At 41.2% G+C, this 14,650-nt stretch overlaps 1 protein-coding gene across 1 annotated transcript in view; it reads right to left on the bottom strand.

The window, feature by feature from the left end:
• The window catches only part of LOC137430743 (NFX1-type zinc finger-containing protein 1-like), a 207,167-nt gene that overhangs the window by 111,963 nt on the left and 80,554 nt on the right, over positions 1-14,650 (bottom strand). The window contains exons 8-9 of the mRNA XM_068121518.2: positions 9,431-9,577; positions 869-1,022 (exon numbers count right to left, since the gene is read on the bottom strand). Coding sequence (XP_067977619.2) covers positions 869-1,022; positions 9,431-9,577 — 301 coding nt within the window. The remainder of the gene's footprint in view (positions 1-868; positions 1,023-9,430; positions 9,578-14,650) is intronic.

The raw sequence follows: 14,650 nt of genomic DNA, 5'->3' as shown, positions 1-14,650 counted from the left end.
AACGAAAATGGTGAAAAAAAGGGTGAAGTAAAAACTAAATCCTAATTTGAGACGTCTCCACTCGGACATGAAAAAAGACAAAGAGAAAGATAATGAAAATAAATTATTTTAAGCTGGCCGGCACTCAGCTTACTCTTGCATGAAGTCTGCAGTACAACGTCGCTCGAAGCCGCTCACACAGGAACCGCGCCAACAATGGCGCCGAGTCACTCTACACTGCACCACAAACATGAGGCAACTGCGGCCGGTTCTCCTTCCTCCACTCTGTCCGAAGCGCGAAGAGCCCCACAAACCACAGCCTTATTGCTCCTCTTCACAATCGCAAAAGTTCCGGAAAGTCTCCTCACAGGCGCACATGAAACCAAATGGCGACCATCAGGCACAAAAGCCAGTCCGAGAGAGTGAGAGCGAGTGATTCTTTCTTCCCCCTGCTCTCGCGCCTTCTCGCTCTGACATAATATCGACCAATCGCCGAGCACTATTGGATTACCAATCTCCACCACCAATGACGAAACTCAGGGCGTGGCCGACCAGCCACAATACTTTGGAGGAGGCGGAGTATATTTGCCGTTCGGGAATGTTCGGCTTCTGTTGGTCATCATGTTGGTTGTGATTTAATGCAGCACTTTGCATGGCTGCCCTGGTTAATATAACAATGTGGGGATAGCCACAGGGGGCAACCACATACTGGGAGAGAACGCATCTTAACCCCGATCTAGATACTCATTTTATGACAAAGGAACAGTTTGGCCCAAAAAGAAAGCATAAGCAATATTTTAAATATTATTTTTCATCAATGAAATAATTAGCTCCAAGCATTCTTGACTACTTTCTGGAATCAAAAACAAAATTAATATTCTGTTCTTACCTTCAAAGCTGCCCTCACAGTGTTGAAGAAATTCATCATGTCCATCGTCCACTTCACACCAAGTCAGGTCTGAGTCAATTCCATGTGGCGGCATAAACCACAACGAATTGGGACCTAAGCCCAGCCAATCAAGGAAACAGCAGGTGTTCAACACCTGCACATGAGAAAATAAGTGTGAACTAAGGTTCACCAATTTATATTTTAAAAAGGGAATGCTACATATATATATGCGAAAAAGCGAATTTTTAATACATGTCGACATTTTCTCCGAATGTTATTTTAGGCGGTGTATTTTCGTGTATCATCGTGGCGCGATTTTAAAAAATATATCTCTGCATTTTCCCGTGTGTGCGTGAATGTTCTCAATTATTTCTGACAACGAGTCTAAAACCACCGATAAAAATTAAATCAGATGGTGAATTCGAGATAAAATCGTGAGGGTGACTCAATGAATGGGCTTTATTTTACAGGCCTTTGAGAATTCATTTCGTTCTATAAACGGAAACTTTCATGGGATTCTCTTTCCGTTGTTTTTCAACCGAGTCTAAAACTATGTTAGCGACTGTTAAAAATGAAATGGTATATCGAATTAGAGTTGAAATAAAGACAGCACGGGCCTAAATAAACAGGCCTCAAAGCTATTCGAGTTAATAAAATGGTGGATATTTGTTTACATGAAGCCTCTCCAAGAATGGGTAAACGGAGTAAGCCACACCCCCGGACAGACAGAATCACCTTCACATATTCTGACACACACACACTGACACACACACACACACACACACACACACACACACACACACACACACACACACACACACACACACACACACACACACACACACACACACACAGCCTCGACTGAAGTGTCAAGGATTCTGTGTTTGGGGTTCACAGATCTAAGAACGTCCCCCATTGCACACACACCAACAAACAAAAGTTAAGCCTCGACTGAAGTGTCGAGGATTCTGTGTTTGGGGTTCACAGATCTAAGAACGTCCCCCATTACATATCCCAGGTCCTCCTCACTCACACCACGTGTGTGCAGATAATTATAGATCTAAATATTATTTAACCATTGATATCTGAAAATTAGTTAGACCTATTTTGGCTATTGACAGAACATCGATGTTAAGAAGTATGAGTAATGTATTATATTACTTCTAAATTTTGGAAAGTTCGAATATTCAAACTACGAATAAAAAAAGTAAAACCTTTTGATTTTATCTTTTCTGGTAATATTTTTCTTGTAGGCTTTAATTTTCTGTTCTGGTTGAAAATAATTAGTTTCCCTCCAGAATAACTTTTCAAATGATAACTTATCTTCCATTGAAATTTTTTTAGGAATGAAGAATTCCCCATTTGGTGTTGTAAATATAATCTTTTTCTTTACGCTTAAATATTAACCCCCGTTTCCCAAATGCCAAATCTTGGAAAAATTTCTTCTTCCATGGATCATTTGTTTTAAAACTACATTCCAGAAAAAATGAATGTATATTCATTTATTAATAATTTACACTCTATGAATAAAAATATGCAATAAATCCACACGCATTGTATAGTATAAAAAATCCATTCTTAGAAATGAATTGGCACTTTTTAGAGCAACATACTAAACATACCCCTTTTTCATAAACTCGATTCTTTTTATTTTTAACGAGATATTTTTCGATTTAGTTTTCTTTTTACACTTGAGACAATAACTCATTTTATTTATTAGTTTAGTTTTTATTTATCTTAACACAAATCCATAAGGGACACTATCAATTCCATTTCCTAAAATAAACCTCATATCATCAAACGCCCCAAGAGCTTTCTTGCTCACCTCTTCTGAATATAATTGATGTTTATAACTTCTTATCATATTCATTTTTCTAAACTCTTCTTTCTTTAAAGTCAAACAATTATAATAATTTCCAAAGTTTATTGATTCTTTAATAACATTTTTCTTTATTCCTTTTAGCTTTTTATCACTTCTTTCAATATTATTATCAATATATTTATAAGCATACGCTTTAGATCTCAATCCTATAAATTCACTCATTACCTTACACCCCAATTCATCCTTAAACTTTCCAATGACCTTTTTATTCTTTGAAGAAAACAACTTATCACCCGGCTTGTAATTACTTGCATCATCTATCTATAATTCCAGTAATCTCTGTGTGTATGTTTGTATGTTTGTATGTTTGTATGTCTGTATGTCTGTGACCGCTGTTTCTCGACAACCACGGGTCCGATATACTTTAAACTTGCCAGGTATATTGCTGGGGACCCGAGGATGTGCCTTTTCAAGGTTTCATATTAATCGGAGAAGTAGTTACCGAGCTATGTCCAAAAAACGATTCAACCAATCAGAGAGCAGCGAGCTATCACGTGTGCCGAACGTGGCGAACAGACTCTGCCTCGGACGGCACATTTGAGAGCGTATTCATTTATTTCACGTTGGAAAACTATGTTGCCGTTAAACTATGTTTTAAAACTAATTAAAACTAATTTGCGATTCATTCGCTTTCCTGCGCGTTTGTGCACGCGATGGCGATTTCTTTACCAAACTCCGCAAGCCGTTCGCTTTGGACCAAACCATTTCATGTAAATAGAGGGGGGGGGTTGTCACCGTACTCGCAAGCCGTTCGCTTTGGACCAAACCATTTCATGTAAATAGAGGGGGGGGGATTGTCACCGTACTCGCAAGCCGTTCGCTTTGGACCAAACCATTTCATGTAAATAGAGGGGGGGGATATAATTTTAGATATATATATAGTACGGGCATGCCCTAGTATATATCAATATCATCAATCATATCTGAATAAACATCTTCTGTGTTAATTTTCATAATAAAACTATCTGTATCCATATAAAGTAGATTAACATCATTTTGACATTTCTTCCTCAAGTTATTGTAAAAGTAATCATACATTAATGACTTTGACAAGTCAAGAATTGATGTTCCAATATAAATAGGTTTATCCATTTCAATACTTTCTTAAATCAAATGGAGAGCACATAGGTTCTCTGAAAACACCTCTGCTCTTTGAAAACCGGGTCTATTGATTAATTTTGATGCTAGTTTCCAAGATGTAGCAAGTCTTATGTTTTGTCTATTTCTAAGATTTTCCATCGTCTTTCCAAATACAGCATTATTCATTAATGTATAAAAGTCTTTCTCAAAATCAGTTTTTGCTTCAGTTCTCCTTTTTGTATTAAAATCAATATACGCCTTCAACCAATGACTTTGACTAAACTGTAAAACTCTATGAATCTTCTTTATTATCAGCCCCGCTGATAAACATTGCCTCAAGTTCCTTTGGTGTAAAACATAATTCCCTTTGTCATATAATGTAGCAAGTAATTTCTCTGTTGATTTACCTTTAGTATTAAATGATTGTTGATATAATCACTGAACCATTCTTTTCTTTGACACTTTATCAGGGGCATAATAGGGTAGATCCTTATGTTCATTATGACGTTCTTCAGGATATTTCAAATCAACCTCAAAATAATATCCAATTTTAGCTTCATCCAATTTTTCTTGTGTAGAGATAATGATATCCTGCAAAACCTTTTCATAATCTTTCTCTTCAACCCATTTAGGTTTACCATAAGGTAGGGATTGAGACATAGCCCATCCATACAAATTATTAGCATCGTAATACATCAAATAAGAACGATCTTTTGTAGAATCATAATTAGGAAGATATTTGTTGTTAGCTTTAGCATATCTCTTGGAACAGACTTGTGATATTCCTCCTCTCCCAGCCTTCTCTATCATCAAAAGCATATCTACATCACTGATTAAATCCAAATTCTGTTTTGTCATTTTTAACATAGCACTCCAAGCCAATCCTGGGGCAGTGTAATAGTGGGCGGGGTCTAATCCATAAGAATTTTTATGATGACAGGTGGTTCTAAAAGTTTCAAATACATCAGCCAATAGTAATACATCAGTTTTAAGATACAAATCATGATACTCTCCAAGGTTCTTTATATTAAACTTTTCCCAAACATTTTGTGCTCAAGTACAGGGTCTATTATAGGGTCTTCATTCTTCATTCTATTATAGGGTACAGGGTCTTCATTCTGGCAAAGCATCAAACATGAATTACATTTTTTAAATGTCTTTGTTACAGTGTATTAAATGGCATTATATATGTAGTCTTTTAAAAAAATAAAAATTGAAATTCGACTAAAAATAACTGTGTACAAGTTTTCTGAAAATCGTCACACCTCCCAGCCGGACCCTGTATAATCTTTATCAGAAATATGAGTTTTATTTAACATTTTTGTATAAATTTTCTTTTGGTGGGAGTTGTGTTTCTTTAAATCTTCCAAATCAATCCACATAATCATACAGATATATCCCCTTGTGTGATAAGAGTTCAATCTCCTCTTGATTTGTGAAATACTCTGAAAGACTCGGAAAGTTTTTCATATTTGATACCAAGTTAGATAATGAAATTCTCATAAATTTAAATGTGTCAAGAAATCTAATATTAGTTATATCATATTGACACATAGGATTTTTTGACACAGGAACCCTGACACACAGGAACCCAAATCCACATCACCTTCCTTCTCCTTCTCTTCCAAGCACTTCCTACCCATAGCACGAGTCACTGTACAGGATGGAAAGATACCCGGAACCTCCTGCTCTAACTGTGCTGTGTTATTTTCCATACTGGGCTTTTCCACCAACATCGGATTACCGGAAACTCGACCACCAGCCAAATCATTCCCGATAATAAAAGAAATTCCTTCTACAGGAAGAGTGGCCTGTAACCCCACAGTGAGCAGTCCTGACACCAACTCAGACTTCAAATGGATTACATGAAGAGGAGCTTTAACATAGCCACCAACCCACTCCCATGTAAGAGAACACTAACCCCAGTTGCCGTCTTCTCTGACAATGGCAAAATGCCCCCAAGCATCAAAGATTGATGTGCTCCTGTCTCCCTCAATACCCTAACAGGTTTCTGGTTAGTTTAGTCCCCATCCAGTGCCACAAACTCTCAGAAATAAAAGGTCTGCAACCCTCTTGGACAAGGTCGTTCTATGATGCCGTAAGTTTGGCACGGGAACCTTCATCAGTCACTGTCCTCCAAGGACGATTTCTCGCATTGGCCAACGCATTCGGAGTTGCACTAGCGTGACTCCGATCCTGATTTTTCCTTTTCAGGGCGTAACATTGGGACATCAAATGCCCAGGTTTCTTGCAAAAAGCGCAAGTAGGCCCGGAGGAAAAACCAGTGGACTGCCTCAAGCCCCCCGGAAGATAGGTCTGCCTTCGAACTGCAGTCTTCTGATCCCTGAAGGTTGCGGTATAAGATTTTTCCCCATAGTCCTCTCTAGGCCGCCTCCATGAAAATTTGTTCTCCGAACCTGATTTAATGTAACCCCCTGGCTAACTCTAGGCGGGAAGTTAGGTTTGGGGAACCCCATCCTGTGTGTCAAGGCATAGTCATCTGCCACTGTTGCTGCCTCATATAACTCCGGTACCTTTTTTTTCATCCAGATGCACTTTAATGTCCACGTGGACACTGTTTAAATTCCTCCACCAATATCAGTTGTCGTAAACAGTGGAAGTCTTCCCCAATCTCCTTCGAGTCACACCACCGATCAAACATAGTTTCCTTCATTCTGGCAAACTCCACATGGGTCTCACTCTCCCTCTTCCTGGCATTCCTAAATTTTTGTCGGTAAGCTTCAGGGACCAATTCATAGGCTTTGAGAATGGCTTTCTTCACTATGTAATAATCTGCACATTGGTCAATCGGTAAAGCCGAATAGATATATTGAGCCTTACCCACCAGCACACTTTGTACTAACATAGTCCATGACCCCACAGGCCATTTTAACATTTGAGCCACCTTCTCAAAGTGTAAAAAGAACTGGGCTACCTCCTTTTCATCAAAGGGTGGAACCAGCCTCACATGCTTACCAACATCCCAAGAGTTCTAACTGGTTGTCGAACTAGCCGGCATGGATACTACTTCTCTCCGTTCAGCCAATTAATTCAAGCTCCTTGAGTTTAAGTTCCCTCTGATACTCCATGTCCTGTTCCTTTAACTCCCTTTCGGCTCTCCTTTCCTCTGCTCTTTCCTTTTCTGCTTTCCATTCCAACTCTTTTAACCTTTCCTGGCTCTGCAGTTGCATCTCCATTTTCCAGAGCTCCATATTTCCTCTTTCCTCTGGTAACCAATCCAAGGCTACCTCTTCCCATGTTCCTTGTCCCACTAGAGATTCCACCACCAATGTCTGAATCTCTGCTTTCTTCATACTAACTCGGACCTCCAAGTTATAGTATTTGGCCAATATCATAAGTTCCGATCTTTTTAACGTCTGGAACTGTGCCTCGTTAGGGGACGTCACAAACTTTTCTACTTCAAACACCATTGTGACTATTAGTTAGCACCTATTAACCTTCACATAAAAAATTCCAAATTTTCAGAAATGCAAATTTGGGAATGTTAGAAAATTCCAAATTTGGGAATTTTGTGAATGTTAGGGAATTCTATCCTGGACGTGCCCCCACTTTCTGTTACGTGCTCCTCCCCAACCCCCGGCCACGGTGTACCTCCGAGCCTCGAAAGGAGTCACGGCAGAAAGACGTGCTATTATGTGTGTGTCCCAATGACCAATGGTAGAACCACACCAAGCAATTGATACAAAACCAATTATTGTTATCAAACTCACACAATAATAACACTTAAAGCAAGTACAACGAAACTCTCACTTGCATATCATAAACCATACAATTCCTATGATGGTACCACCAATATTTCCTTAATCAATAACTCACAGTACTCCAACGTGAGCAAACTGTAACATTCCCCAAAGTCACGGTGTCACGACACAAAGCCAAAGTCGATCCCCGCTCTGGCGATCACGCGAAAAGGTCGTACTGAGACCTGAACCCAGGTCAGTCGACAGTCACAGCTGTAGAAGAGCCGCTTGTTGAGAGGTCGGGCCAAAGTCGGTCCGGTAATGGTTCACCCGAAATGTGAATGGAAACTCACACCTTCCGTTCACCCGACAATGAAGCTGACATGAACAATCAGCGTTTCCCACGCTGAGGTCGCTCCGGGAAAACCCACGACACACACGTGGAACTGGGCGAAGGGCTGGTGCGAGGTGAAATGGCGGACCGGCCGATAATGGAGGCGTCAGCTTGCTCTCCCACGATGATTCACTCTCGGAACCAAAACCCGTCACGCAGGTTTATTTGCAACAGCAATAACGACTCTGTCACGGGAATCCCTTTCCTGGGGAAACCAACATTCGCTCGCGACCAATGTCCACAAGGTCCGCTCGCCACCACGAAGCAGATAAGCCCTTTTTCTCCTCTGATCTCTCTCGATCCCATCGCCTGCCTTTCTTCTTCTTCCGGTTTCTTCTTCACCCATTTCGTTTTTCTTCTGAAACACTATTTTTACCTTTGAAGACAGTTATCTCCATTTCACACCGAAACCGTAACAATAATAGTACCTGGAACTAAAAATGCTTCAAGTAGATGAAAACCACAAAGACGGAAGTGACGAATCCGTAACAGTATATAGAACCCGCACGGGCAGAGAGCCGTCGTCCGGAGCGTTTTGGATGGTAGTAACTCTTTGCTAGGAATTCTTTGGTGTTTTTTTGGTATACTGCTACAATTGATTGCTGATTAGTACTATGTGCATTCTGCTACAATGGCTTCCTTGCTAAGTTTTTAGTCTCTGGGAGGATTGTAGTGAAACGCTGGAACTCCAAGTCATAACCCAGGTGTAGTAACATCTCTTGCCCACTGAAGTGCTCTTATAAATATCCGTCCGCTGAAAGTGAGGGGCAGACCTGTGACCATTACGTGCTTACTTAGGAAGGTGAGGATATCAGATTTGAATGAGGCTTGCTTAATTGTACCTGATATAATATATATATATATACTCCTGGTGCCTATTAGTGCATATGAATGATGGCTGTCATGTATTCTTTCTTAGATGCTGTTTGACATTGATTCTGATTAAACTCGGAACGAGAAGCGGTTGTGAGACTGATTTTACAACACCTCTTAATCCCCCAAATCGAATCAGTTCATCTTTAGATAATTATACATACCTGTACCACGTTTGAATTTGATCCCTTTAGCCATTCTTAAGTTATTGCGGTAACTCTTATTTAATATAATGATATCGTTCTCTATGACATTTAGAGCATGTGATCAACTGTCAAACCAAAGTCTTACAAGTTATGGTTCTAATATTTAGTACACCCACCTGTGTCACAAGAAATGTAGCACATATTCTTGAAATTTTATGAACGAGCAATTCAGAAAAATGAATGCATTGTTGATTTTTTATGAGTTTTTTTTATTTGGGACATCTGATTTTTTTTGGGGGGGGGGGGCACACACTGTAGTTAACAAAAGCTCGCACGTGCACATATTAGAAATCATTTTCTGCAGAGTTAAGGAAATGTCTATCTTAAAGATAGATAATATACTTTACAACTTCTGGCATTTCATTGTGGTAGGTCACATGTGCAACATCCAACATCCAATCATCTCAAAATGGTCCACAGACTTACTTTATTTATTTCAATGATTTGAATCTGCTGGTGTCCCAGAATGAATTCTTGCAAAGTTGAGAAAGTAAACACTCTCTTGTTGAGGTTCATTAAATTCCTCTCAACTGCCTTCAGCTCCTCGCCCAAATGATGCCTATCAACAACTGCCTGTAAACCCAAAACACACAAATTAATGAAAGCCATGTCAAAATATTAATAGAGGGTAATTGAGAATACTTGAGGGTACTCATCTTGCGAAGAAGTAATATATGTGAAATGTCAACATTTAAACAATCTCCTACCCCATTTCCACAAAATGTGAGCAGAATAGCATCATGTAAAAAAATGTATTTCAGATTAGTATAGAGAAATACCATGGGCTCTCTAATGGTCTTTCCTTGCTTTAAGAGCTGTAAAGGACAGGACAATATTCATGGGAAGAAAAAGGGAAGGGAGAGGGGGTGGGAGGAGATGAGTGTGGCAATTAAGAATTAATTTTCTTCCCTTCTGGTATCGTGTTCGCATGACGTTCATTGTGACGTCTTCTTACGTCGATCAACGGTACCCGCCCTATGAGTGGGGCTTCAATTGGGAGACCCAAATGAAAAGGCTAAATATCGGAAATTGAAGGATATTTTTTTCTTTTAAACGATTTATATAAACATCCGTTAAATCTCGATCGGTGCAGCCGTTTGTGCGGGAGCAAGTATCACCAGGATGTGGCAGTGTGGGAGTCCACGTTTGCACCGATCGCTGCACCGTGTGCCACACAAACGACTGCACCGATCGCTGCACGGCTGCATCGATGGGATGTGGCATGAAGGAGGATCTGCACTTCGGCATGAAGGAGGATCAGATCTAACAGATCGCTGTCTCCATCGATCTTGCCAAGGCCGTAACACCTATCGGCTCAAAATCCTTTTAACTGTTGATTTGGTACAGTTACACGTTTCGGGAATTTGGTACACGTATCGGGAGTACATATGACATAGCGATTGTGAACACGATTATCAATCACGATTCACGATCATCACGATCATAGTGTATCGATCACGATTTGAAACACGATGGAATAATATTTACCGATATGAACAGTGATGTGGCTTTTATTGAAATTCTAAAGATACTGTTTAGATTTTGATGATTTGCGTGTGATATGATTCAACGGATGTCTATATGAATCGTTTAAAATTAAAAAGCCTTCAATTTCTGATATTTTGCCATCGCCATATGCAGATTCGCCACGGACCCACGATCGATGTTTCTCTGCGTGAACGTACCCGTTTGTTTGCCAACAGGTACGTTTTTCATGGAAGTCCTTCACGAACTTGCTGTCCATGTCTGACATGCGACTGAAGGTGCTACAGGAATGTGGAATTTATTGGTTTCATGCTTTTGCATTCACCGTATCTGCATTGCCTGTTTGCTTCTGGCCTCCCACCCATGCGTAGCACGGGTATTTCTCTAGTTACTAAAATACACAAATGGTGCAAAAATGGATCCTCTTAATGACAAGCCTGTAAGCTTGCTTCCAATTATTATAAGCAAGGTCATGGAATTTATCATTGCAGTGGCAGCAAATCCTTGATTTCTCTAATGGACTGATCTCAGATCATCAGTTAGGTTTCAGAGCCGGTCATTATACCTCAGACAAGTTGATTCTACTCTTAGTCTGGTCTGTTAGGGGGATTTTAAGGGGGGATTGTGCAAATTTGTCTACAAGCATGAAACTTGGCACACTTGTAGTTTGTGACCTGCTGAATTCAAATCTGCCGGGAGCCAAAGCCAATTTTCAATGGGAGCGCCATATTTGACACCAAAATGGCCGCCACTCAAAAACTGACTTTTCCGTTACGAACCAACCAAAAGTCACATAATTACAATTAAAAGCACTTTTCTAGGGTTTTGGACCTCACTGATTCTAAATCTGATGTCTGATGTCTGATGTCTGTTTGACAGTAGCCTTGACAGGAAATTTTACATATTTTTTTTTTTAATGTTTGACAATTTTTTTACATTTTAATTTTTTTATTTAAATTATTATTTTATTTTTTTTCAGGTGCCTGTCGTTCTGCTGTGGGAATAGAAGAATAGAATAGAAGAATAGAATAGAAGAATAGAGAATAGAAGTCCTATCACAGACCTGCAAATACAGCAGGAAGTCTCCCTCACGGAGAGAAAGGATGAAGCGGCACATTAGGAGCTCCAGGTCCACGATGGTAGACCAGAACATGAACATGGGATTGTGAGTTCTGGACCTTTGAGCCCAGATCTCTAGAGACTCAGGTGGTCCCTCAACACCAGAGCAGTAATTGGAGTATGACTTCTGTCTGAGGAGATACAGACCCATGACAGAGACCTGGTGAGCATAGCGAGTGCGCTTTATATGATGCTCATGAAGCACAGACTGGGCACGGCCAGATGTGAGGACCTGGGCCTGAGTAAGAATGTTGCTCCACCCAGAGTCCCGCAGCAACTTACCAATCATCTGGTGCATTTTGTCCTCTATGTGTAGAGCGCCCATCATCAGGACCAGCTTATCTTCCCCCATTGTGTCAGGGAATGACCACTGCAGCTGCTTAGCGATGGCATACAGAGGCTGGTCACCACCAAGCACAGGAGTTTGACCAGGGTTGAGGGCCTCTGTGCCTTGCATTGTGAGATGCATTGCATGTTTCATCATAGAAGGTGTGGCTGCTTTGTCAGGGAACAGAGGTAGAACCCCTATCAATGCCTTAGGCTTCACAGAGTCATCACTCATGAGTCGGGAGTTGTAGCCTGACCAGGTGATGACTTCACCTTCTGGCAATGTGTCCTGTTTCAGCACTGTGGACACATGTGCCATCCAGGACTCATCCTTGAATTTGGCTCCATGTAGCAGATTATGAGATGGCCGAGAATTGAGATCTGGAGTACATGGTACATGCAAATCATTACTTGAGAATTCAGCTGGCTGAACCACTGTGTAGGATTCAGGAAGTTGTGGTACAGTAGTGTCTGTAGGATCCAGCTCGATAGAGGGTCGCTGTACTCCTTGGTTGTCCCAAGACAGGTGGTTTGTCACGCTGATTGCTGTCCCATGGAACTCATCATGGGAGAAGTTACCTTGGTTGCTGCTATCCAAGTTGTCTCCATCAAAGGTCACGAAGACCCCACTACGGATGTTTGTGGGCAGCACAACTCCATCCTGGACAAACTGTTTGACGTGTGCTCGTGCCATGGATCGCATGATCTCCAAGACACGACTGTAAGACACAGAAACCCCAAAGGCATTGGCATTATTGATCTCTTTCTTCCGCCTACCCTCACCATGCAGCTTGAGGCCCTGGTACAAAGGGAAAGGGGTCTCATGTTCTTTGTTGTGACGGATGTTGCTGGACTTTGTGGCATGATGTGAACCACTGCAGGTATTATAATCTGCTGGGCAATGGCGCTTGCAACTCTTGCCCTGCCTTGTACCTGCGCCTGCAACTCCTCATTGCTCTGTTCACGCAAGATTGAGGGGCCCTGGAGCAGGATGTTGAGGAAGCTTCTCAGCTGTCCAGGGATGGGAGATGTCAGGGAATCAGAGGCAAAAGAACCAGTAAATGGTTCTTGCCTCTGGAGACAGCATTTCCTAAGTATTACTGCTGCTCGCATCAACAACAAAGCATCATCCTGACCTATCTGGGACTTATGGGCTTCAGCTATTAGATCTCCAACATTCTGGTTGCTAGAGATATAGACTTCCCTGCCCTGGGAGAACTCTGTCGACTCAGGAAGCAGCTTCAGAAGATACTCCTTGAACCTTGTAGGATGTGGTTCCCTGGTATCAGAACAGGGAATTCCCTGTTGCTCCACAAGTGTTCTATATAACTGTCGCAAAGCAGACAGTTTCAAGACTGAGTCAGAGTCCTCGACTAAAGCAACAATTTGCGCAATGGCAACTGAATTGAAGTGAGGGGCAGAAGGACCTGCAGATGATCTGCGATCCTCAGCACGAGCTGAGTCTCTCAGGTGCAAGTAACACTGTACATGATAGTAAGTGTCACTAGCGTGGGCATCAGCTGCATGGGCAATCAGTTTGCCCAGAAGATTGAAATTGTTGGTGCTCTGAGCCCAGGTCTTTAAGTTTGTGTCTACATTAAATGTTTCAACTTTACGTAGATTCTTTTGGTCCTGTCCCTCACATATTAGGCAACAAGGAGACTTCTGAGGAGCAGAAGACACTGCAAAACTGGACCGTAGTTTCTTAGGTGAGTTTTGGTCACTAGAATCCTCTTTTTCAGTGAACCTTCTCAGGCGAGAGTTACTGCAGTAGGTTCTGCAAACTTTGTGATATTTGGCATTGTGTGTCTGAAGCGTCTTAGCAATGCCCTGGCCCTCATCAAGCTGAGCCCATGACACTTTCAAACAAGAAGGCATGACACCAATGGCTTTAAAACCATTCAGATCTTTCTCAATTGAAGCAAGGCCCTCTTCCGTTGGCGTCTGCAACCGTTCATCCTTTTCTTCTTGGCAGACACAGCAAAGCTCCCAGTTGATGGCATCCATCGTTGCCATCCACCACCAGTACAACTAGGACTTCTATTCTCTATTCTTCTATTCTATTCTTCTATTCCCACAGCAGAACGACAGGCACCTGAAATAAATAAATTTAAAAAAATTTAAATAAAAAAATTAAAATTTAAAACAATTGTCAAACATAAATAAAAAAAATATGTAAAATTTCCTGTCAAGGCTACTGTCAAACAGACATCAGATTTAGAATCAGTGAGGTCCAAAACCCTAGAAAAGTGCTTTTAATTGTAATTATGTGACTTTTGGTTGGCTAGTAACGGAAAAGTCAGTTTTTGAGTGGCGGCCATTTTGAAGTGTCAAATATGGCGCTCCCATTGAGAATTGGCTTTGGCTCCTGGCAGATTTGAATTCAGCATGTCAAAAACTACAAGTGTGCCAAATGTCATGCTTGTAGACAAATCTGCACAATTTTTCCCCAAACAGACCAGACTAAATCAATTTCTTCCCTACCGGTAACTACATGCATATTACATACGGCTTCTTCTTCTTTGGTATGCAGCACAAGGCTGCAAGTAGCACCATCGGCTGAGGATGCGGCTGTGCCGCTGATGCAACGCGCCATGTAGGTTAGGGCAGGAATTTGGAATTTGTCCATGGTGCCGGCGATAGCCCACCTACTCTTTGCGAAGGACACCATGGGATATTTTACGTCCACCAACTAATGCCGGCAGATGGAACACC

The sequence above is a fragment of the Myxine glutinosa genome, chromosome 7 (genome assembly GCF_964187855.1).
Source record: "Myxine glutinosa chromosome 7, kmMyxGlut1.1, whole genome shotgun sequence".
Lineage (NCBI taxonomy): Eukaryota > Metazoa > Chordata > Myxini > Myxiniformes > Myxinidae > Myxine > Myxine glutinosa.
The sequence above is the reverse complement of the archived record's forward strand: the minus strand, read 5'-3'. Positions and strand labels throughout refer to the sequence as shown.